Below are 26,824 nucleotides of genomic sequence, written 5' to 3'. Positions count from 1 at the left end.
ATGCGGGGCTCAATCCCAGGACCTTGGCATCATGACCTGAGCTGAAGGCAGACACTTAACAACTGAGCCACCCAGGCGCCCCTGCAGTAGCCTTTTGAGACAGGTGTATTTAGACTTCTGTTTTACAGAGGAGGATCTGAGGCTGAGAGTTTCAAGAACTTGCCTGAGATCATACATGGCAAGTGGCAATCAGGACAAGCTCAACTCTGTGTCCAAAGTAAATTCTCTGAGCTACTCAAATTATACAGGAAACGTAAACAAGATGCCTACTGGAATGAACAAGAGAATCTATCTCACTCCCTGGATGGAGAATGAATGGAGGAATAAAGAAGTGAATGGATAGACTGCTTTGCCACTCTCTGCTGGAAGCCACATCTGAGGGCTCTTGCTAATTCCTAGCTCTATAATTCACTGCAACTCTTTTTCTTAACCTACAACATAAAAAGTAACATAGTTAAAAGGGATATTTCATTTAATTGACTATTTTAATCTTGAACTAACTCTCACAATTGTAATATACAAACACTTGAATCACCAATGTTCCTCACGGATGAAAGTTTAGAACTGGAGATGGAGGTGTCTGCCTTTTGGGCAAGCCACCCAACAGAACCCCACGCTTATTTTGATGTTAGCATGTCAGTTAGTACACTAGCCAAAGGAGATAATCTGAAAATTGGATTGCCTTTTCCTTGATCCCTGAAGCATCGGAAATTTAAAATATTCTGGGTAGGAATCAATGGTACTCACTGGAAGCCGTTTTCACATGTTGGGAAAAGCTACTCTTCCGACAGGACTTTATGTTGTTTGTTATTTAAAATTCCTGAATTTGGAAGTAGATGGAAACATTTTCTTCTCTTTCATTTTGCACTTGTTGGTAAATATGGTACTTTCATATGACTGCTTTGGGTTCCTTGTGAAAAAAATCATACAATTTCAGAACTTAATCAGAAACAACTTAGAACGTGGAGTGATGTGTAGGGGCTTAAAAAAGAAACACAGACTCTGAAATCGGGCAGACATATGTTTGTATCCAGCTCTGCCATAGATGCTGTGTAAGGCTGTGTGAGTTGGTTTACTTTGCTAAGCCTTCTTTTTTCCTTTTTTCCACATATAAAATAGAAATGAAAATATCTGCATCATTCAACATTAGGAGGCCTAAAATGAGAACAGACATGTCTACTATAGTTATTCAAAAATATAACTTCTCGTTCCAATTACTTCATCTTACAGTTGAGAATGTTGAGGTCAGAAACTGACACCCTGAAAATCACACAAACTTGAACCTAGGTTTATGGATGGCACTCATTTTTTCTAATAATGCATTGATTTGAATAACAAAGGATTTAGGAGTTCATTTTTAAAGATAAATATTTCACTTCACTTTCCACAGCTTACCATTTTCCTAAGATACAGCAACTTCTGGTCAACCACAGCTACATATAGCTCATTATAACCCTGCACAGTTCAGGAGAAAGAAAGTATAATTCATTTGGTTTACAATCACTCTTTAATAATGAACTACCCGTAACAGGTCAGGTCTCCCAAGAGTTGGTGTTCATGAACATCGAATTGGGAATTTCTTCCTGTTTTAGTAATAATTCAAATGAAACTAAAGGTTAGTGTGTAGATACCATATGTATTAGATTTCCCCTACAAAATATTGCAATACGTATGCCCTTGGAAATTGTCACTGTTATCATAGAATTAGAGTGTTGATGCCAGAAGAGGGGAAAAAGGCTAGTCGATGTCTTTACTTTACAAGATCAGGAACCTGAAGGCAGATGAAATTGACTTCTGTCAGCTGACATAATTGGTTAGTAAGTGGCAGTGCTGGGTTCAGAAACCAGTAAACATCTGCTTCTGGTTTATCTTAGCACTTACCACACTATGTTGAAATAAACTGCTCATGAATATGTCTCCCCACTAGAAAGTAACCCCCTTGAGAACCAGGGACTGTATCTTAGTCATTCTGAAGTCAGGCACTTAGCACAGACTCAGTAAACGCTCTATAAAGATCTATGGTTTAATTGACATAATACAAATAATAATAAACATATTTAAAGACATTTTCAAGAATCAAGAATATTTTCTCTTATACTACTTTATTCTATGAGGTATGACTCTAAAGACGTGGGATGTTCTTTTTATAACACACACCCTAGAACTTACAAGCTGAAAGTGAGCCATCATTCAGAATTGTTACCTGTGGAGATGATTGTTCACTTAGCCCATCAATGGTAGGATGACTCAAAATCTTTTTATAACTCTTCTATTCAAATTACCTTCAGAGTATGTTCATGAGGCACAGAAGAAAAATCAACCTCATTATTGTACCACTTGGATTTTGACTCCAAACAGCATTCATCAGCTGTGCTCACCCACCTTATTTACTAAACTTGGCTCTGAGTTTAGGTGGTTTCAAAAACCAATTCACCCTGAAAAGATGAAGATTTACCCCCACTAAAACTGGTCTTAAAAGTGCTTCAGTATCCCTTGGATGGATCCGTAAATTCCCAAGGTGACTAATCTGAAGGCAGCAGACCCTGAAAATGTATAAATTTTGGCATATTCGTTTAGACCAAAAAAACCCCACAAGCCATATAACTAAATATTTTATGTTTCCCTAATCCCCGAGCAGTTGGTATCATTTGTTTAACAAGGAAAGGAATAGAGCTCCAGGAAAAATAACTTCACAGATCGTTTGTGCAATGGCTGCTCCAGGCCAGTGGTTTTCTACTAGAGGGAATTTTCACACACACACACACACACACACACACACACACACACACACACACACACGGACACAGGGTGGGGGGTAGTATTTGGCAATATCTAGAGACATTCTGGACTGCTGTGACTGGGGGGCAAGGTGCTACTGGAGTCGCGTGGCGGAGGCTAGGGATGCTGCCGAGCATTGTACAGCGCACAGGACACTCCCTCCCCACGAAGAACTACCCTGTCTAAAATGCCAGTTCTGAGCTAAGAAATTCTGCCCTTGGCTGAGAATTCTGACTCCCGGGCTCTTTCGCAGCCTTCAGTAGTGGCAGTGTTACTAAGCTTGCCTGTGTCCTCGTGTCTCCATAGGTATGCACATGCCCTTTCTTTGGTGATGAAAGAGTAAATGTTTTCCGTGCTATTTGCCACTTGAAAATCTTTCTTTGCCTTCGGCGCCTTTACCAAAGGGTACTAAATTGTCACAGAGGTTGCCTGGAGATACATTTGGCATCTTAAACGTCTAATTGGCAGGAAAATTAAAGCAAACTAAAATGTGTGCACTCTTCTGGGAGATGTGCTATTCCCACCCTATATTATTAGATCTCGCAGGCAGCTGGGGCAAGAACAGCTGGGACTTCCTGCACTACCGTTTTGCCAAGTTGCTATAAAATTGTCCCTTTTCATTGCAAAACTGAGAAGGAAGAGAGGAAAAAATAGTGCAAAGACCAACCATAGTTGTCAGAAGTTGCTTCTCAGCTGTCTTTCAGAAGTCAGTCCCAAAGGTGGCTCCCTTGTCAAGTTAATTCAAATAAGTGAAGGAATGTACTCCATTGATATGTACTTCTGATAACAAAGGAATATATCTTGGCGCATACAGTGGACAGGACAGAGTGTCAAGCCTAAAAGCATATTTTTCTACCTCAAATTTTTAAAATAAGATATGTAACATGTCATTACAAGCTTTCTCAGGGGACTTGCTGAATTTTGTGGTCAAAAGAAAATCCTTTCACATAGTGGTTTGTTTTCCCTTCTCTCAAAAACAGCCATCACTAACTCCGATAAACACGCAAAGCGTTGAGTGTCTGTGGCTGGGTCTTTCAAACCGTCATGGAACTCTCACTTGTTGGCCTAGTCTGAACATTATTATCTGGAAATGTTCTCAAACCCGAGCAGAATTTTCTACCTTAGAAAAGATGCTTTTGCCATTGTCAATGGTCAATAATTGGAGAACCACAAAAGTAGATCACATTTGAGTAAAGAAAATAGATATACTTTTGATATTTGAGCACAACATTGCAACGTTTTGAGGAACGGAAAAGGGCGGGAAAGGTCAGTGTGTTATTGTCCTGAGATATCAGGTAAGTCACTTCTGTCATCTTTCCTTCTTTTGAGCTCCTATGGCATATGAAATCTACAAGTCAAAATGTTCGTACTCAGTTGCAAATTCTGTCACGTACCATTCTCTAATTCTGTCTCTTATATAAATCTCAAATTCTAAAAAGATTGCCTTGTAACCTAAGGATCAGGAGTCAATATTTTATAAGACACTACACCGTGCCTCTCCTATCTGCACTTCAAGTCCACAGCATGACCTTAACATGTTCTTGTTGGTGGAGTGACTGGCTGGATTCAAAGGATGGGTGGATTCTTGAGCTGGAACTCTGAGAAAGACTACTTTGGTCCACCATGAAAAATAGAAATTAAAATTCTCTAAACCCATAGCCTAAACACATCCTACTCACCAAGTGGGTTACACAATTTTCTTCCCCTCTCTATCCCACCATATCTAAGCTCTCTTTGAATTTTTTAGCAAGAGTCATAGACAGAGAAAAACCTCAAAATATCACAAATAAAATAAGCCATGCAACGTTGGGACAGGAAAAAAAATTTTTTCACAACTAAATTGCCAAAGAAATACCTCAAGAACAACACTAAAGAAAATATAAGGTCTAGAGCAAGCTGAAAGAATGTAAATGCATGTTCCAGAACAATCTTGAAATTAGGTGAGAGAATACATTTGGTATTTGAGCATTTTCTCTACCCTCAACTGGAAGATAAGGACACATTGCATGTGAAACTCTTCTCATGGAGCAGGAATAAAGCAATGTACTCTCACAGGTGCTGAGAGAAAAGCAGATTTCTACTTACTTTCATTACTTCTTTCTTACCCTCTCAACACACACACACACCCCCCCCCACCTTTTCAATCTAAAGCTGGCTACCTAATGCTAGTTGGAGCAGAAAATGGTAGAACATTGAACAAGATTTTATTTGCACAGCCCATGTCACGGAGACATCAAAATGCTCCCACACGTGTTCATGGCATTAAGGGGTCTCTCAGTCACTATCAGATACAAGGGTCCTTGGCCATATCCCGTTTGGGGGCTGCTTAGCCGCGTGGGTAAAGTGTAAGCACACAGTGGCAATGAGGTGTGTGTGTACAAAGGTGTGAAATTCTTCAGCCTGAGGGTCAAACTTATTAAATAAACCTTCAACTGCTAACCAGTAAATGTAAAACCAAGATAGGAATAAAACTAAGTTTCCAGGCTATTTTTTAGCAATAGATTTATCATATCTCCCCCAAATCAGCATATGGTGTCTGTTAACAGACTGAACTTAGACTGAGTGATCTAACCAAGTTTCCCTACAATCGATTCACTACAAGCTACTTCTTACAAGTATTTTACCTGGAGAAACAGGCTATCTAAATTCAACTCTTCAAAGATGAACCAAAAAGTCTGAAAAATGTACATTCATGAGTAACTCGTTATTGTGTTATTTATTCTCCTGACTGGTTCGTTTTTGAACCTTAGTTAAGTCACATTGGCAATAGCATTTTTGCTTAGTATTCACATAAGAGGCAGCTACAAGGTGAATTCGCTCAGGTTTTTTTTTTTGGCCAAATCTCCCATACATTTCCAAAGGGCAGCCTGTGCTTTTAGCATTCACTAATGAAATCACACATTGCAGTCTCACTGCCACATACCGCTCCTTCACGCAAGGATGTCACAGCTCCAGAAACAACTCGTAAGCTTCTTTTCTTTTAACAGCTGAGACCACAGGGAAATAAGTGATGAGGGGGCGGGAGGAAGGAATATTTTAAAGTAAAAATGCAAGCTATACTTGTGATTTCTGAAAAAAAAAATTAATTATGACAAGCAAGTTTCTATCTATTCTTGTCTAATTATTTTCAGTACTTTAAAATAAGTTAATTAGTGAAGCTATAATCCCAGACATACAGATCAAGAGCCGGAAGATTTGTGCTCTATACCGCGAAGCCGCGTTTTAGTGCCTGCAGCCAATGAAGATAGTATTTTCTTCTGAAATGCCGAGGCCAGATAGTCTGAGAAAATGTCATATTTCCAGCTTTTTAAATTGTTATTATATTGAAAATATAATGGAAGAAACTATTTTATCAACTGAACGTGATAAATTAAAAGCTGTGACGTCATTGCCTGGAGTGGTGTTAGTTACTTTATGTAACAATTTCGGTTGGGTGGGGCGCGGGGAAAGCAGCTCCTCATCCTTTTGTCTTCTGACAGAGAGGATTTAGCTTATACACCTCACTTAGGTAGGTATTCATACTTGTCAGAGTCACCCTCGGTAATGCGTAGATCAGTCACCCAAAGCTGGGTCTACCAAGAACAGCCAACACAAATAAGCCTTCAGGGGCACCCATTCAAGCAAGGCCAAGACAAATATGCCTCCCCCTGCCAAAAAGGGCAAGAAAACAATTCATCTGTAAATGTGACAGTTGACTCTCACCTCCTGCTTCTTTGTGCCCTGAATGAGCTGTGGAATTCTGGGAAGTTGGAATGTTCACAGATATTAAGGGTTCAGCAATTCCCTTTTCAAAATGCCGTGTTCTCACATTTCTTTCTCACCCCCACCCCCTTTGAGAGCTACCACCTGGGATTCCAACCCTGGCCCAGAGAGCTAGGCAGAAATTCAAGACTCCAGGGGAAGAGTATTAAGCTGATTGTCAATAGGGCTCAATGTGAAGAGTTTGCATTTTCAGTAGACAAGCCCTGGGCTAGGGTGTCACCAACTCTTCGATTGGCTTCGTTATCAAAATGGTCTGGGCTTCCGCACAGTTATAGCCTCCCTCGTTTGTTTCAGAAAAACAACAACAAAGGAAAAGCACAGGGAAAGCCCAATTCACACCAAAGGCTTTCAAAGCAAATGGAAACAAGTGATATTTCTTCCTTGCATTGTACTGGAAAGGGCAAAAAAAACTTAAAAGCAACCCCTGACATTAGGAAGCTGGCCTGACACTCACATCGAGGCCCCATTATTCTCCTGTCGGACGTGAACAATCTCCCAGAATAGGGGTCTCTGACAAGGTTACATGAGATCCTGAGACAGGGAGATAAAAAAGGATATTTTGTGATTTTGTCTAAGCACAAAAACAAGGTCACCCACAAAGTAACCAAACATCTATCTCTCTAGACTGAAATAAACGAGCCTGCTACTCCTTTACGATTATAGTTTATCCTCCCTAGCCCTACAGAGAAGGGAGAGCGGGCTCCGAAGTCCTCATCTTTGTACCTGAGTAGGTGGCCCGCGCTGCCCACATCCGGGCCTCCTCTCTCCTTGAATCAGACACCACTTACTGGCTCGTCTACTGACAATACATCTTAAGGTTCATTTCAAGTCCGAAACAAGCCTCCCTCTCCCCTCAGGCGCTGGCTGAGGTCCCCAAATGATTGTGCGACAACCTGACTGACTAAACACCCCTGCTGCTGGACCCTCCATCTTAATCTGCCTGCCATCAACCCATCTGCTCTCAGCTTTTTGTGAGTTCCAGCTACTCACTAGGCTAGCTCCTTTTCAGATGTTAAACTCAATCTGCCCAGCAATTCCCCATAAGAAAACTGATATCCAGAGAGATGAAAGTGGGTGAACCTCTATCCTATGCCATGCTTTTTAGAAAAGTATATATGTTTTCCCTCCCTCCTCCCTACACACACTTCCTCTCTCTCTCTCACACATGCAGCTGGACACATACACCCTCCCTCTCTCTCTCTCTCTCACACACACACACACACACACACACCCTCACCAGGCACTGAATGGGCATCTGACTTCCCAACAGCTTGGTGTTCTCTCTGGTCTTTGACTCTCCTGACACAGACGATGAAAGGTGCCTGCCTGTATTCACCTGTACTTTAATCACACAACATCAGCAGATTGAAGAAGAGAAAGAGCTTTTATGTAAACTCTGGCTTTAAAAGTTCTTAGGTCAAAAGTTGTGAAAACAGAGAGAGTTATAGACAGCCCTCCCTCCTGACATACCCCAGCAGGAGCCAGGCTGAAGTCACTCTTGTATCACATGGCCTCGTTGTGGGAAGTTGTTACAGAATCTTCTTTTTTATCGTTTGAAATCAGGACTGGGGAGGCCATCGGGTTGCAAAGTGCTGTAATATTCATCGGTTTTGGTGGGAGACACTGAGTCTCAAAGTTACTAAGGATTCTGCAAAGGAATGTGCTTCTGAGCCCAGGGGAGCGGAGACTCCCTCCCCAAAGACTTGGCCATGCTCCTGCAGCACAATCATGCCAGGAGGGAGCTTTGTGACATGGGAGAGGCGATGCACGAGAGAGAACAGCAGGGGATCGGTTTTTGGAGATCAGTGATGGGCAGCTCTGCTTTAGTGGCAGAACCAATCTGGCGGGGTCTGTGGGTAGAGAAGTCATGGCTGAGATTTAAGGAAGAATTACCTGAACCTGCTGTTGGAAAGGGACTGATAAACCTTGGGGTTAACTCTTTCCAGGTTTCCTAAAACCAAGTTTATGTGTTGCTGGGGGTGGTTGAGGTGCAGCTTGTTACTCAAAGAAGGGCTCGCCTGGAGTCTGTTAGAACTGTAACGTTCTGGTAGAGCTGCTATCAACACTGGGGAGCACGTGCCCATATAGCAGCAGTGTCCACAACGGCCAAACTCTGGAGAGAGCCCCAAGTGTCCATTGACTGATGAATGGATAAAGATGGGGTATATATAAATACAATGGAATATGACTCAGTCATCAAAAAAAGAATGAGATCTTGCCATTTGCAACGATGTGGCTGGAGCTAGAATGTATTATGCTAAGTGAAATAAGTCAGTCAGAGAGAGACAAACACCATATGATTTCACTCATATGTGGAACTTAGGAAACAAAACAGATGAACATAGGGGAAGGGAAGGAAAATAAGATAAAAACAGAGAGGGAGGCAAACCATGAGACTCTTAACTACAGAGAACAAACTGAGGGTTGCGGGAGGGGAGGGGGGTGGGGGTGGGAACTAAGGAGGGCATTTGTGATGCTTATATGTAAGTGGTGAATCACTGAATTCTACTCCTGAATCGAATACTACACGATATGTTAACTAACTTGAATTTAAGTAAAATCTTGGGGGGAAAAAAAGAAATTTAAAACCCTGAGCCACAGAATCGTGAATCAGAATCTCTAGGGCAGTGCCCAGGAACCTGCATTTGAACGAACTCTCCATCGGCACGGACCCTTTGCCAAGCCTTGGGCTCAGAAAAGGCTTGCTTTCTGGAGCTTCCTTCTGATTTACAAGCCAAACTCCTCTTTCTAGTGGTTCAAAGGACCTAGATTTTGAATTGATCGTAGCACTGGTTCAAGTCTCAGCTGAACAAATTATTTAGCATTTCTCACCTTCAGTTTCTTAAATTGCAAATTGAGAAAAATACCTGTTGAACAAATGAGGCTTCCAATAACTACATGTTGAAGAAATTAAATCTTATGTTGAAAGCATCTTACAAACAAGGATTATCCTAATACTGATCTTCCACAGTCTCCTTGATATTCTTTCTCTGTAGGCATACGTAGTCCGAGGAGGCAGCTTTCCCTTTTACTGAACAGCCTAATCCATTATCAGCTGTTCCACGGGTGCACTGACCTATTGGGGACATGGCCCGGGGGGCAGAGCCAGGAAGCTTCTCCTCATGGAGACAGGAGCTCTCGCACATCAACCTGAGCTGCCTTTGAACCAGGCTGAGTCTCCACCTTCGTGAGTTCCCTAAAACTCCTGAGAGGACTGGCGCTGCAGGTGAACAGCTTACCAGAGACCAGCCCACATCTGCTGGGTTCAGGCAGCGACTGGGTAAACTGGACAGCATAAGTGTTGTTTGAGATGTGGTTGTGAACTGGGATGTGTCCCCATTAGATAGAAATATTAGAGTTTATTGTGCTCATGAGGCAGAGAGAGCCCAGGAAAGGCCAGACCCGCACAAAATCCATGGCCCATCTCCAGGCCCAACCTCTGACTCCTCCAGGCAAGGTTCCAGGCTACCTTGTTATGTTGCACCTGGTGCCCACTGAAAGCCCCATGCTGATTCCTGCAGCCTGATGTTCTCTGGTCCTTTCCAGTCTTCCTGTCATCCTCTGTCCTCATCCCTCCCTAAGGTGTCTCGAGGACAGACTTCTGCCTATAAACTGAGAGACCTGGATTTAATCCCATTTTTGCCGCCAGTTACCTCTGTTACTTGAGCAATCACTTAGCATAACTCTGGCCTCAATTTCCTTGTCCGATGGAAACAGTCAAATGCGCAGTAAGCACAAGGCAAGGAGGATTAAGCCAAGTCACTTTAAGTTCCTTTCCTTTCTGTTATTTGGTGGTGCTGCTTCCATGAGCCCCCATGACAGCATTCTACCTGGGTTTGCTTTCTTGAGGAAAAGCCACACACTTCAGATCTGCTCTTCTCATAGCCTTGCCCATCCCAACTGTGGCATACTTGACCTTCCCAAACCCCTGGACCTAACTCTGTCTTCCAAGAAGACAGATAACATATTACATGTACCCACTACTAAGAAATGTGAATTTTACCTGGTTTGCAGGAGGAACCATAGAACTTGGAGTCAAACACACCCAAATAATAATCCTGGCTTTGCTAAACTAATATGGGAATTTTGAGCAAGGTATTAGACATTTCTGAGGCTCAGTTTTTCATCTCTAATGTATCTAATAGTACCTACCTTGTTGGATGAGGATAGAATGGGTACAACTCATGTAAAGCACGTAGCACCTTGCCTGGCATATGATGTGAGCTTAACAAATAGAGTTGCCTTCATTTTCCCAGCTGGGTCATATTGATGCTTATTAACGACCAACCAACAACAATTACATCCTGAAAATTCTACCTTATCCTCAAGGCAGTGACTGTGATGATGAGAGAAAATGGTCAGGGCAGTTAGCACAGTATTAAACAGATATGGAACACTTAAAATAGATGATCACCGCCACCATCATCACCATCATCACCATCATCATCATCATCAGCATCATCATCATCTAAATTGTTGGCCTGTATAAACGTTGTCTAAATTAATTCAGCATCGATTTACTTGCCAGGATGCATTGCTCCTTGAATATTCTGACAGGTGGTCTAACCGATTTTTTTTTTTTAACTAACAAAACCTATAATTTAATAAACCTCCACAAATTAGGGAAGGACTTGACTCAAGTTGCACACCTTCTTTTTAAGAATGTGTGAATTCCGTGGGGGTGAGGTGCAAAAGCTGGTGTTTGAAAAATAAATTAAAAATAGGTCTTTAAGAAATAAAAATCTGTGTCTTTTGGCATTGCTAAAATGCGGAAAATGCATCTGCAGTATTTGGACCCAGTGGCCAGATTGAAAGCTACACTACCTGAATCCAGGCTGACTAGTCTCCCTGAAAGCCACTCGCACCTTCAAACACTGTTTTCTAAATGCATGTGCTCACAGTTTTGTTAGCCCAAATATTAGGCTTAATAAAAAATTATAAAGAAACTAGTCAAATGCAGGATCTTAGAATTGTAGGATTTTAGAACTGGAAAGTATCTTGGAGATAGTCTAGTTCAAAGTCCAAATTTTGCAGATGAAAATACTTAAGGAACAGAGAGGTCTTAAAATCACCTAGTAACTTCTCCTTTGGTGGCAAAGGAGAGTCTCATTACATCTTTTGGTGTTAACTATGACTTTCTGAATGAGCAGTTTCGTGCACCATAGCAAGAGGAAAATGACAGAAAGTCATCTTCGTGGGCTTTATCACTTGATGAGAAAAGAGAAGCACTATGTCCTTGGGGAATCAAGTGTTCTTTCACTGACTCTTTCAGACTAAGTAAATTACCTTTGCAAGGCACCATCCAAGGATTGACAATGACCTTTTCCTATAACCCTCACCCAGAAGGCTGAAATATGTCAAATCAAATCAAAACAAAACCCGAGTTTCACTGGTATACCACGTGCAGAATACAGGCATGGCAATTTGTTTACAAGGAGGTCTTTCTAGTACTTCTGAGATAAACTCTGTTCATCCTGGCCAGGTTCAGATATATTTGCAAATCGTTTGCAAGTAATTTGTGTAATCCTAGAGAGAAGAAAAAATCGATTCTACCTCTAGGGTCTTCATTTGAATTTATTAAATTTTTTCTTCCTACCATTTCCCCCACCCTCAATGTCTCTTCCTCTTCTCAGTGACGTAGCTCTACTATTCCAGAGAAGAAAGCCAGAGGCAAGTGAAAAGTTCTGAATTAGAGCAGATGCCTGAGGACAGTTTTTCAGAATGAGTTCCATGGGTTGTTAATAAGTGCTATCTGAAAAAAAATTAAGTGCTTGCATAACATTGCATTAGTTCAATTTAAATAAGATTCTTCACTAAAATGCTTGTTAGTGTCTTGTATATGCTAAAGATTGTGAATATTTTGAGAGAGTTGTGTAGATATATAATTTTCAACACTTTCTTATTTGATGTTTTCCCCACAAATCCTGCTTTACTAATCTGGTACTATAGCATAAGTAATCAAAGAGCAGTTCAACTTATAACTTGCAAAGACCTAGCTGCATGAAATGTCATAAGAGAGAAAAAGAAAGTCATCTATTCCTTGCGTAGATTTTTATTCTTGACTACCCAAAGGCTATTCCCTACACAGGTAAAGGTATGGCCTTGGCATACCTTTGGTATACCAAGGGATGGTTCTTGGCCAAATGCAAAGCAGGCATATTATATGGAAAATGTTTCCTAAATATAGAATTAGGCAACAGAAGGTAAAGCTGGGAGGGCTATGGGAAGTCTCCTTTCATGCCCAAGGTGTGAAATTTTAGAAAGGAAGCTTCCTTCATTAAAGATGTAGTGAGAATAAAGAATATTGGAGTTGGCTGAGTCTCAGACCCCTCCTGCCTCTTCCCCACTTCTAATGGGTCCTCAGGAATTCCTCAAAATCTGGGGCCTGTGTGGGGTGTGGCTGAGAACAACACATTCTTATGTGTATATGCTATAACTTCCTCATTTTTAAGGGTGTAAGAGAGGAGGTAAATTGTTATTTATCAAAACAATGAACTTCTGTAGAAGGTGGTGCTATTACACAGAAAGCCTTCTTGGTTTGGTGAATACTCTGATGGGACTAGCTGAGCCTCAGGACCAGAAGAGAGGTGAATAATTTGGCACAATAAGCTAGAATGGGGAATCTCCAAGACAATGTGGGGGTAGCGGAAGAAAAGAGATGAGAAAAAGACAAGAAGAAGGAAGTGGAAGAGAAGTTTCAGCCACAAGAATTGAGGATGGGGTTAAAATGATATAGATGCCATCGGGGTAAGATATCCCAGGCCAGAATGTTTATACTCACAGACAATTCTAAAATTCAATTTTAAATTATATGTATCACTATAATTATAAAACCTACCCTGTTGCCTCAAATCCTCAATAAAGTCTAAAATCCATTGTGGAAATTGGGCAAGAAGCAAGTTTCATGTCTCTCCAGTTCTACAGGGACATGGACAAGCCACATGGGACAATCAAATCCATCACCTTATGGAAAACGATGTAATCCAGAAGCAGTGCGGGCTCATACCATAAGAAGGTAAGAAATATAGACGTGAGCAGAAATCCTAGCGAAGGCTTTATACTTGCATAGAGTGTACAATGAAGAGCTAGGGATTGCATTTAAAATTTTGAAGAACAGGAAGCTGTTCTGAATTCAGCTAATATCTGAATAACAGATGGAAGTTATGATTCTGTATGGAGGAACCCTTCAATTCCAATGGCTTGTGGTTTTCACTGCCAAAAAATGCCAATAACTGCCACTTGAGTTGGCTTATATTCTTAATGATCAATTGGCCACATCTACTGGATGCGTAACCCTGACTGAAGCCTCCCCACCTCCTCCCTAAGTCCCTGTGTCTTTGTTCCCTGATTCTGTAAATGTCTGCATCACTTGTTCTACTTCTCAAGAAGAAACGTTATCCCAAACTCCTTTCTCCCATCATACCTCATAGCTAAATGTCATCAAATGATCTTAATTTTTGCTGCGGCATACCATCCCCTCTGTATTTCCTCCCTTCCTAGGTTAGTTGGCATTACCATGCCCAAACAGTTCCAAGCACCTCTTCCCTGTCCACTCTCTCTAATCCTCTGCCTCCAAGCTACACCAATGATCTAAATGCAGATCTGGTCAAGTCCTGCCATTCCCTACTGTACGTGCTGTGCTATGAGGGCATCCAGACCATCTCATCTTCTAATCTTTTCCCCTCATAGCCTTGTCTTTCCCTACAAACACCTTGAGCAAAACATGTATGGTATATCTCTTTACCATAATTCAAAATATTAATTAAAGATAAGAGTCTGATAAGAATTATATTTTCTCTTCAGACCATATCTGCATTATTTAATACTTTTTTTTAAAGATTTTATTTATTTATTTGAGAGAGAGAGAGAGCGAGCACAAGCGGGGGAGCGGCAGGCAGGGGGAGAAGCAGGCTCCCTGCTGAGCAAGGAGCCCGATGCGGGACTTGATCCAGGGACCCTGGAACCATGACCTGAGCCAAAGGCAGATGCTTAATGGAGTGAGCCACCCAGGCATCCCTGCATTATTTAATACTTTAACTCAAAAGAATAAATAATATGTACAATTCTGCACGTTGTATTACACTCATGGGAAAGAGCTAGAGATCTTTGGTGATTGCTCAAATTATATACTTCACAAGTAATCACCACTCCAACATGTATGACTGGGCTTGACAAATGGAATACCCACACTCTGGAGGGTGATCCTTGCTTACGATGTAGTGTAAGGAACAGAATATAGAGTGAGAAGAATGGAATCCGGATCTTTGTTTCCTCATTCATTGTCCAACTGGCCTTAAGCAAAACATTTCACTTCTCTGAACCTCAATTTTTATCTGTAAGACAGTATCTACTTCCCAGGGTTGTTGTGCAGATCAAATGGAATCAGGTACATAAAAAGAGTCTGTGAGCAGGAGAGAAAAGGCTTTGTAATCTACAAAGTGCTAAGCAAATGTGAAAAGGAGTGCTATGAAAAGATAACTGGACATGGAGTCAAAATACATGGTGCTATGTGTTGATCTGTGTCCTAGAAAAAAATATGTTGAAGTCTTAATCCCGTGTACCCATCACCGTGGCCCATTTGGAAGCAGGGTGTTTACAGACATAATTAAGATGATATCATTAGGGTGGGCCCTAATGCAATATGACTGGCCTTATAAGAAGAGAAAACAAAGACACATGGGGAGAACACCACGTGAAGATGGAGGCAGAGACTGGAATGATGAATCTACATGCCAAGGAATGCCAAGGATTATCAACCATCGCCAGAGTTAGGGGGGAGACATAGAAAAGATTCTCCCTCAAAGCCACCAGAAGGAGTTGACCTTGCTGACACCTTGATTTCAGACTTCTAGCCTCCGGAACTGGAAGACAGTAAGTTTCTTTTGTTTCAAGCCACCCAGTTGGTGGTGTGTTGTGTGGCAGCCCTAGGAAACTAATACACATGAGTATGCATTTTAGCTCTGTCTGCTACTGGCTATATGGACGTATGTTCAATTCCTTAAGCTTTGTATCTGATACCTTAAGGACACTTACCTTTCTGTGATAGTTTCTCTGAGGCCGCTGGCCACTCCTTTGACCACAGTGCTGGCTTTGGGGGTCAGCACCACCTGAGATATGAAAAACGAGCCCTTCTTTCTTCTCTCAGTGATGGACGCCTGAAGAAACTGGATCAGTTTTTCTGGGTCTGTGGTGTTGGCCCAGGGTGCTGGCATCATCTGGCCAGGCCAGAGAAAGGGCACCTCCAGAGCCACTGGGCTGTGGTAGAAGACCAGCACTTGATAGTCTTTCTCCCACAGGTACTTTAGACTAACTTCCTGGGCAAAAATCGCTGGGCACATCTTGTTTCCATAGATGTCTTTCAGCATTTGGACCAGTTTTTCATGGTGATATTTCTGCATCCCATAAAAATGGTTGAAGTCCAAGAATACTACCTCCTTATGGTGGTCTGTGAGGAATGCATTGATCTCCTCAAGGCCTTCGTTGACTTTGGCACTGAACAAACCATGAGCAAAGTAGAGTTCATTGTCGGGGTCTCTGGGCTTGGTGGAAATTCGAAGATCAAAATAACGGATCCCGGCGCCTAGCTGACCAGTGAAGTTCATTGTCTGAGTGGCTAACCATTTCCGCATCAGCTTTTTGGCTACAGTTCCAAATACAGAGACAAAATTCTGGACGGTTTCTGGTTGTTCAGGCCCTACTGGCGAGGCTTCATCAATGTAGAAGCTGAAGGAATCATGAGACCCTAGAAAAATAACAAGGCATAACGTGGTTATGGTTCAGTCCTTTGTTCTTCCCAACTTCTTTCCCTCTTGCAGTGTCCATATCTCTCCCTCGAATGAATGAAAGGAAATAATAAGCAATATTTACTTAGTTCAGTCTCAGGTCTTAGGAGGGTCCTAAGTTGAAGTACACATAGCATTTCAACAGATCAAACTGATTACAAAATGGTGTAAAAATCCCTTCTGATCAATATTATAAATAAAACTGATCACCTTCTACTTCTGTAAACTAAGAATTTAATGTGCTAGATAGGATTGGCTTTCCATATAAGTGGCATAAGTGACCATTCATAAAATGTAATTTATGAGGCTTCACTGGTTCCCAAATACTTTGTCTACTATCTTGCCCTTTCCCTTCACTTTGAGTTGATTTTAATGGTAGAGAGCTTGTTTCAATGAATAAAGGAGGCTTTTTCATGGGCAGATGATCAGCATGCGAATTGGTACCTCATAACACTTTGGAAAGCAGAAGAGGGCCCTCTAGAGAAAGGGAGAAATAAGCAAGAGGACAGTACAATGTTGATGTATTTAACAGCACTCTTGACGCTGCATTTGAGCAATGATGAACTTAGATGAGGCCAAGTACTTTTCATATATAGAATAAACAATTTTTCTTTTAAGTTAACAAAACTAAAAGCATTAAAAAATTAACTGGCAGAGTATTTTCTTCACAAATATTTTCTCTCAACATTGAAAGCTCTCTTTGGAGTTGGCTTCCAAATTTGGAAGAATTTCTTCCAAGGAAGAACAAGGTCAACCCATTTAATTATGATGATTATTATTTTTTTGTCTGTTACAAAGACCAGAACTCCAGAAATGTAGCAATGAACATGTGCACAATTTGCCGGTAAGTATAGAGGGCCATTTAGAGTATTATTTGGACCTAATGAAGAGAAATTATTTTAAATTCTAATTTTGTTTTTTAAAGCCTCTTTTAATTCTTGGGCACAGCCTACTGAACAGGTCAAATGAAATGAATGTATCCTGAACTTTTCACATGTTAGAAAGGGCAGATGTCATCATTCCCCATCTGTTATTCAGGCTTCCTCAGACTGTGTTGCCTTACTCCTGATTTAGTTCTCTTGAAACAAAAAAATACACGCCTTGTTCTAGTTCCTACATTCCTCCCAGCCAACACACACACACACACACACACACACACACACACACACACACACTCCCCTTTATGTTTATCATCTATCACCTCAGGCCCTTTGCCTGATAAGCTATTGGAAGCAATTTTTTTTTCAGTGATGCAATATTTATCTTTGTCTATATTCCATATCTACATCAATCTATATCTCTCTATATACATCTATCTATCCATGTCGAGCATTAAACAGCTGAGACGAATCACAAGAGTATGAACTGCAGACACGTCTGTAAGTTGTTAGAGAAAGTATTTTGAAAAATACTTTAATACCTTAAAAATGATAACCTTTAAGATCTGGAACAGCTAACGCTTCAGAATTATTAGATTTTTTTAAACAATGAAATGTAACCCCCAAATAGAGAAATGTCATGTTTAATTTAATCTGGGACTGTCTGATCTATTTATCTTGAGTACATGGTATGGGAAGAAAATGTCAGCACTTTCTGAATAAGCAGAACTGGCAGTTTGGAGCTGGCGCTGGCAAATTTTAACAGGCATTTAAATTGCTGCATATTGATTTATTAGTTGCCGTTCAGCCAATTGCTAATATAAATGAAAAAGCTAAACAAACGCTACTGTGGATCAATATACACAGAGAATACATTTAAAGAAAGAAAGAAAAAGGTGAGTTTAGGAAGAGCTATCATCGAATGTTCTAGGATTAAAATAGGTACAAATGAGTAAATAAACCTTCAAGAGAAGGGTTGATTTATAAAATTTAAACATTTTTAAAAGTTAATTTTCAAGCATGTGGAAAAAAAAAGGTGGATGAAAATGACTGGTTACCTCTAGAATCTAGCAGAAGACATAATTGGAAGCAAGCAGAAAGTGAATTAAATATGACTAGATTTCTTTTTCCAGAAATGAGTGCTTCTTTGCTTTCAATACGACTGTAGTTTCACTATTCTGTCATGTGGCTATCTGGCAAATTAAAAAAAAAAAAGCCTAGGAAATTCACCAATTCTGAAAATCCTACAAAAGAACATTAGTCTCTAGATTAAATTATTTGTTGACATTTCAGGAAAATATAAGATCAAAATAAGGTAATGTTAAACTAAAAATGAAAAACAGCTGTCGGAAGAAACCATCGGTACCCCCATGACTATTTGTTCTAAGCTCGATGACGTCAGGTACGCGCACAGCGTTTCGTGCAGAATGATGCGCCGGGTGCAAACGTTACTTGGAGAGGAGAATTAAATCATTGATCAATACAAAACACTATCTTTGCATCTAGGGAGAAAATATATAATCTAACGTTGGCCAAAAAAGGAATCGCTTCATGGCTTTTGATTTCATTTGGAATAGTACTTCCTCCCCAATTTCAACATTTTCACTAAACCATTAAGTTTTCTATTTGTTTGAATATAAAACAAAAATACAACAGTATTTTATGACCTGTTCGTAACAGAGGAAAAGTCTGGCCCCACCCTGGTTCTTTAAAATCAGAGAGCCCTGCCCACAAGAGTGCTAGGCATTATTTCTTTGCTCTTGGCTACATCCATAATCTTTCTGCCTTATCTGGTCTAATATTTTGCTTCTACATGGGCTCAGTATTCCTGGGCTCCGCACCTCTTATCTTTCTCTTGTCTATAGCTCCAAACTCCAATTTGGACTTGATGCTTAATGTTGCTCCCTGATTCTAAACTTAGCCTCTCATTTTGGGTTTGATTTGCCTTCTCTACTCAGAGAAGAGCTGGCCACTCCCATCAGGAACCCACAACAATCAAGTTCATTTACTCTGGCTCTGAATAAGTGAATGGAGTGGTAGAGGTCATTTTCTTTTTCCTTTCTTTGAAACAAGCACTTTTATCAGTTTCTCCTCAGTCTGCTCAATCATTCCTTCACTCAGACAGTAGGCATGGTTCTAAAATAGACCCCAACAGGGGCACCTGGGTAGCGCAGTCGTTAAAGCGTCTGCCTTCGGCTCAGGGCGTGATCCCGGCGTTCCGGGATCGAGTCCCACATCGGGCTCCTCCGCTGGGAGCCTGCTTCTTCCTCTCCCACTCCCCCTGCTTGTGTTCCCTCTCTCGCTGGCTGTCTCTATCTCTGTCAAATAAATAAAATCTTAAAAAAATAAAAATAAAAAAATAAAATAGACCCCAACAATCCCTGCCCTCTGGCCTTCACTACCCCTCCCCCTAGCCCCCAAGTATGGGCCCAATCTAGTGACTTGTTTCTAATGAATTAAATAACACAAACAGGATGGGATACCACTTCTGAGATTAGGTTACAAAGATTGCGACTTCCATCTTGCTACTCTCACCCATGCTGACTTTGATGCAGAACAATGCTATGGTGGAGAGGCCCACGTGACAAAGAACTGGGAATGGCCTCCAGCCAACAGCAAGCTAGGAAATGAGGCCTTCAATCTAACAGCCCTCATGGATCTGAATCCTGTCAATAGTCACTGGGTAAGCTGGAAAGCACATTCTCCCCCAGAAAGATCTTGATCTGTAGCCTTGTGAGAGACCCTAAAGCAGAGAATCCAGTTAAGTGTTGCCTGGATTCCTGACCCATAGAAACTATGTGGTATTTTAAGTGATTGAGTTTTGTGATAATTTGTTACACAGCAACAGTTAACTAATACAGGCTATAACAACTCTTTTGTGTTAACAAAGGGTTTTGAGGTTTACAGACCCAACTGCCTAATATAAGAACTTAGAATTTTACTACCTATGTGGTGAGCATAGCATAACATATAGAGTTAAATCACTATATTATACACCCGAAACTAATGTAACATTTTGAGTATAGTGGACACACAACTGAAATTTGTGAAATTTTAATGAAGAGAAATTAATTAAAAATGTTCATGTGCAGGGGCACCTGGGTAGTTCAGTCGGTTAAGCGTCTGACTCTTGATTTGGGTTCAGGTCATGATTTCAGAGTCAAGAGATCAAGCCCCGAGTCAGGCTCCATGCTGGACATGGAGCCTGCTTGGGATTCTCTCTCTCCCCCTCCCTCTGCCCCTTGCTGACCCCCACCCCCCACTCATGTTCTCTCTCTTTAAAAAAAAAAAAAAGTTCATGTGCATCTTTCTGTACTTGAAAACAATGCATCAGGTAAGAGAATGAAAGAAACAAAGTTGGTTTAAAAGGTCTTCTTGGATGTACAAATGGAGTTATTCCATTCTGCATACTGTCATGGACGATCTTTGATGTCATCTGGTCCAACTGACTAGCATGCAACATCCATTTTATTAACTCAAAAATGTAAGGAATATGTGTGATAATCTCATTTTATGGTCTCCGGTAGTAGAAGACTTAGATTCTCATCCTATTGGGTGATGCAGTAGGAAAAATTCTAAGATGGCCACAAAACATCCACACCCTGAGTACAGATGCCCTGTATAATTCCCCTCCCCTTGAGTGTGGTGAATATGATGGGGTATCATCTAGTATACAGAAGGGAAATTTTTTTCCCCAGGTGTAATGAAGGTTTCCAATCAGTTGGCTTTGAGTTAACCAAAGAGGGATTATCCTATCCTGGGTGGGCCTGACCTAAGCAGGTCAGCCCATAAAACAGAGACAACAAGCAGCAACAGATGTTCTGTCAATTTTAAAAAAGCAAAATGCAATGTTATAGAGAGGGTCGTATGGTAGTTGATGGGATTAATACCAAAGTGGTATGAAAACTACTTTAAGTTGAAAACATCTGAACAATCAGCAGCCACAAAAAGAAATATTTATCTAAATTTAAGCAGAGCTTCTGAAAATACAGCTGCCACTGACCTCTCTCCCAAGGAGTTTCTTGATTGGGAAAAGACGGACTCTTTCTTAGCACTAGGAGGTGAAAATTCAGCTGCTCATTGTATCACCTTCCATACTCTCCCATTGAAACCCCATCTGCCTCCCTTCGCCTAAGTTTAACAACAAGCCTTTTCTTCCTGGTTGTTCAGTGAGTTACTCATCTGTGAGTGATTCCGCCTGTACACTGCGCACACATGGACAAACCTTGTCTTTTCTCCTGTTATCTATCATCAATTAACTTTCAGACTGTCAGTCACAGGACCCAAACTGGGAGAGGAAACGTTTTCCTCCCAACCCTTGGAATAGCGGGCAGCCTCGTGGAGCTTGAGGACCACAACTCAAGGAACTAGATTCTGCCAACAAGCAGCAAGCTTGCAAGGGGAGCTTCAGCCTCAGGTGATGAGATCACAGCGTGGCCAACACTTCGATTTCAGTCTGGTGCGGTCTGGCCTTCAGATGAAAGTAAGCTGGGTAAGGCAGTGCACTGACAGCAGCCCTGAGTGGGTGTTGGGAGACGAGCCTCAAATTCAAGCTCAGTCGCTAACTCACAATTTAACATCAGATTGTTAATCATTCTGGCTTTGGACTTTCCAATTTGCCAAATTAAAATACTCTCCGTACCTACTTCGCGGGATTCTTACAAAGAATAAATGAAACCATGTTCAAAAAAGTCCCATAAAAGGACTATAAACCTTGAATTACGGTTATTTTCTTAGGGTCGTATACCTAGTCACGAAACATCGATTCACTTGTGACCAAGAAAACATTACCTAGATTAATATACATTGGGATGGTTGTGCAAGCTCGCACGGGAGGGAGGACAAGAAGGGAAATGATTTAAATTGTAGGATTTAGGTTTGTAAATATTTCTTGAAAACAAGATTCTTATCTACCATTTGTCTAAGGTTTTAGCAGATATGGAACAATCAAATTTACCCCATTCCTTGTTGCTTTGAACAGCCACTAAATATTTACATTCTGCTATGTACTTATACTAAATACTAACCCTCTTGCATTCAGTATCTTCCCAGTTTTATCTATAAAAGTTCTCTGGGATGAACTTCTGGTTGGTCTCTTGATTTGGCCACAGTTCCATTTCAAATTCTACAAAATTATCGGTTTAATAAACATGAAAGAGAATGTATCAAGTAAATTTCATCTGTGAACCTTCAGAACAAAAGGCCTTCAGAACAGGAGGCTAGGGTTGGACATGGCCATGCGTGTGCAATTCCAATATCTCTATCCTGACCTTAGAACTCAGGCTCCCACTCCATCACAGTAGGAACTGCTCCCCTCCTTGCTCTGCAGAGCACTGAGCTTGCTTGCAAGTTTATCTATGGCATGCCACGCTTCCCTCTCCCTGCCTGTTTTATTCCTGTCGGTTGGCACTGTGCTGAGGTTTTCAAGACTCCTGCCGTCTGGTAGCAGGTTTCTTGCATATTTGATACTTTGATACCTTTTATGCTAATAAGGCCAACACCCCAGGACTGGGGAAGCATATGTACCCTCCACCTGTGAACCAAGAGAAAACTGCTGGGTAAGGAACTGAAAGGGTAGATTTAGTTTTTGAGGCCCTTTTCTGGGGTGGAAATAGGCAGGTGGCACAATCTCTACTTTCCATGGGAAGAGATGCAGCTCTGGAGAGAAGTCTACCCTCTTGTCTTCCCCTCGTGAGACTCTTTTTTTTTTTTTTTAAGATTTTATTTATTTATTTGAGAGAGAGAGGGGTAGAGGGAGAGGGAAAAGTGAGCAGAGAGCCCAATGCAGGGCTTGATCCCAGGACCCTGGGATCAGGCAGGTGCTTAATCGACTGAGCCACCCAGGTGCTCAGAATTTTTGAATTTAGGAAATTCTTAATCCTAGTCTTCTTTTATGACCCATGTGTATTCCATTCTCTGTGGCGAAGGATTTTTTCACTCATGGTGGCCTTCCTTTCTCCTGAATGCATAGTCCTTTTGGCCTGCAGTCCCCCCTCATCAGCTAGGAACTGTTATTAGATGTTGTTACTAACACTCATCGTGTTCATTAAATATTTTCTCTTTGTATCTGGCTCTCCACCTGCAAACCCTCCTCTCTACACACACATATACGCACACACTATAAGCAGATTTTAAGCTTCCTAAAAAGAAGAAAAAAACACCCTAGGCCTTGTAATTCTGCATCCACTACTGCACCCGGTTTTACGAATATAAAACTATTTGAAGTCAATGGGTCAAAATCATTCATACAGGATATGCTGCAAAAGTGAAATAACTACTGCTAATAACCATTTTTACAGATTAGGCCATTTTTCTTTACCATTTCCCCTCAAATATCTCAGGAGATTGGTCTACAAAGCCTGGCTCTGTTTCCCTGACTTTGGTTCTCTCTCTCATCCACCATGATCAGACCATCACTGTTGCCACCATTTGAATCCTCTGTGAAACATCATTGGTGACCCCGACAGAAAACTCATGAGCCACTTCTGTGACCTCATTCCGAAGTTCTCCCACAGAACTCAGCAGGTGTTTAGTGAAACCGTTGTAACTCAGCAACAGTTCAGCTGTTGAATAAGCAAATGAGAGAATCGTGCTCAACCTTTCTGGAACATTTGACATTGTCTGCTCCCTTCTTGCAGTATTTTCCTTCTTTGGCTTTGGGCACATGGCTCTTGCCTAGTTTTTCTACACTCTGTGTGATTGTCCTTTCTCAGTCTCCTTCACGACCCTTTGTTGTTCTTCTGGCTCCTAAATGAGGACGTTCCAGAGCTCTATTCAAGCTTTCAAGTGGCTCTGTGCTTTTTCCTCAGGTAATCTCATCTACTTCTCTGGCCTCACAACTTTAATAGATGCACCGTGAATGGACACCATCTCATCTGACCTGCATTCCATACCCCCGTCTGCCTACCAGGCAACTGAATTTCATCACTCCATGGGAATCTTAAACTTAAAATGTCCCAGACGGACCTTAGCATCTTCCTCTTCCAGGAAGAACTGCTCCTTTTCATGTGCCCTGTAACAAACTTAATTATCTTGTAATCCTCCTATCTCATCCTTGGGTTCATCTTTTCATGTGCCCTGTAACAAACTTAATTATCTTGTAATCCTCCTATATCATCCTTGGGTTCATCTTCAATTCTTACCTGCCTCTCAAACCTCACATTTAATCGGTCTTACTGCCCCATTGTATTGACCTTCAAATCCTCTCTCGAATGTGCTTCTTTTCTGGTCCAGTGGCCTGGGTTCCTGCTGGGAGCACTGAAATAGCTTTCAGGTACTATTCCCTTCATCCCAGCTGCCACCATTCCACCCTCCTCAAGGGTTCTACCCTGTCTCGGCCTCTAGAATGGATTTGACCTTAGAGAAAAGATATAATTGATTCCAGCTAAATACACTGGGATTCATCAACAGGTTCCTCTTGCTTTCTGTCTTATTTTCATTAACAGGAATTTTGACTCGGTAACTTAGATATCTAAGTGTCCAACTCTTCTGGGGAATTATCTGCTCTTGTAACCCCCCTGCCACCCCATAAGAGACTGAAACCGCCTCCCTAAATGCTAGAGTGGTAACTAGAACCTGGTTATCTGCTGAGTCTGTCTGCCTGGTGGTATTCCTTTAATATTCTTCAGTGCTGTCTCCAGAGTACTAATTAGCCAGCTCCATTCCCTGTTACCTTGTACTAAATCCCTCAACACAACCTTTTGTGCAGACCCTGGCCTCGAGAGGTTGCAAACCTGACCGATGGCATATGGACATCAGCACACGGTCCTCTCTGCAGATAGATCAGTACCGCCCCATCCCTGAGAGTACCCAAAATAAATAAAATCCACTCTTGGCTTCTAACTGTCATGGAGGAGATTATGAAAACAATATTAATTCTCAAGTCACTTTTACTTGGTTTGGAAGTCAATCGGTTCTCTCCACTGTAAATACGTGATGCTCAATCTGACAGAAAAAAAAACCACCTTTAAAATTAATCAGCTGGTTCTTACTTGACAACCTATAATTAATCTCATTAATTTTTGTTTACGCCATTAATTAAACTGATCAGGTACTGGGAGTTTTTTGGAGACAAAGACCGAACCTTGAAGAAAAGGGATCATTCCTTACTCCCAGCACATAATCTTGCCTCAGTCCGCCAGCACATGACCGGGTCTTTGTGGAAAATACAAGAGATTTTGCATCATCAGAGATAATGGACAATACGGATCAGAAACCAAAACACTTCCAGAATTGAACAGATAATTAAAAACCACACACTGGTAATATGTATACTTCACTTGACAAAATAAATGTACAGAAAATACCTTTTCAAATAATAAATCTGACATATCTTGCAGCACACTGAGATGAATCCTTTCATAAGAGAGTGATCAAAATAGTCATGCCGTGATTTATCTTTGGCTAAATCTGTATCTTAAATTCCGTGTACCGCCTTCCCGGCGCCCCACAGCACACCTCTGAGACAGTAAGCTGAAGTAAAGGAGGTTGGTTTCCTCACTTAAGTCTTTTGATACAGGAACCCAGATGCTAAATTTGAGAAGCCCTATTACATTGATGCTTCCCAGGAGTACGGAAGCTCAATATTCATCACCATTTCTTTAAAATTGCTGTGCTGTTGCCTTAAACCAATAGATAAGCCTGCAGCGACTAGTCTAAGAGCAGTGGTGCTCCAGTCAAGGGGCAGGAAAAAGTGCTTATTCTAACTGCCACCCTTGGTGAAACTATTAAACCTGCTTTTCATATGAATTTCTTTCTAAGGACTATCAATAGGGCTGCCAGAAAAATAATTAAAAGAGGCCCCAAGAAATAGAGATGTTTGAGATTCCTGTCTAAGCCAGCTCAGCCTTGCAGTGTCCCTTTCCATCTGGGCCCTTCTTCTCAGCCGCGGTCCCGTGGAAACAAGCTCCGGGGTTTTGCGGTGTATACCGTGCTGCTAAGCCAGCACTGACAGCATCCCGACCTTCTAAGCCTGGCCACACAGCCTCAGTGAGGGCAGCTTCCAAAAAGGGAGGGTCCTGAGACCAGAAAGAATCAAGAATCTATAACCTAGATATAAGGATTTAAGAAAAAATATCAGTATGGGCGCCTGGGTGGCTCAGTCTTTAAGCATCTGCCTTCGGCCCAGGGCGTGATCCGAGTCCGGGGATCGAGCCGCACATCAAGCTCCTCCGCTGGGAGCCTGCTTCTTCCTCTCCCACTCCCCCTGCTTGTGTTCCCTCTCTCGCTGGCTGTCTTTCTCTTGCTGTCAAATAAATAAATAGAAAATCTTTAAAAAAAAAAAATATCAGTAGATGAGTAGATCAGTGTTGGGTAATTTGAAAGGGCAATAGACCCATCTGCTTTCCTAGAGTAACGGTACTCAACCCGTGGTGATTTTACCCCTGGAGATATGTGACAACCTGTGGAAATACTTTGCACTGTTACAACAGAAGGGAGCTGCTCCTGGCATCTCATGGGTGGAAGGTCGGGAACGCTGTGGCACGTCCAACAAGGCAGCAGGTGCTTCCACGACAGAATCAACCCACCCAAAATGCCAGTAGTAACAAGGCTGAGAAAGCCTCCTCTCGTGGAAACCATACAGGCAGATGGAGCGATTTCCAGAGGTAGGAACCAAGCACTCCC

General features: G+C 41.5%; 1 protein-coding gene across 2 annotated transcripts in view; it reads right to left on the bottom strand.

Annotated features, from left to right (window-relative positions):
• Nucleotides 1–26,824, bottom strand: part of PLCXD3 (phosphatidylinositol specific phospholipase C X domain containing 3) — a 167,945-nt gene that overhangs the window by 42,713 nt on the left and 98,408 nt on the right. For both annotated transcript variants that reach the window (XR_015726866.1, XM_045787347.2), the window contains exon 2: nucleotides 15,574–16,282. Coding sequence is in view for 1 of the 2 variants with exons in the window: in XM_045787347.2 (XP_045643303.1) it covers nucleotides 15,574–16,282 (709 nt within the window). In the remaining variant the exon portion in view is untranslated. The remainder of the gene's footprint in view (nucleotides 1–15,573; nucleotides 16,283–26,824) is intronic.

This window comes from Ursus americanus, chromosome 15 (genome assembly GCF_024610735.1).
Source record: "Ursus americanus isolate L20-20 chromosome 15, mUrsAme1.1.p, whole genome shotgun sequence".
NCBI classification, from domain to species: Eukaryota; Metazoa; Chordata; class Mammalia; order Carnivora; family Ursidae; genus Ursus; species Ursus americanus.
This window is presented reverse-complemented; position numbering and strand designations above follow the sequence as displayed.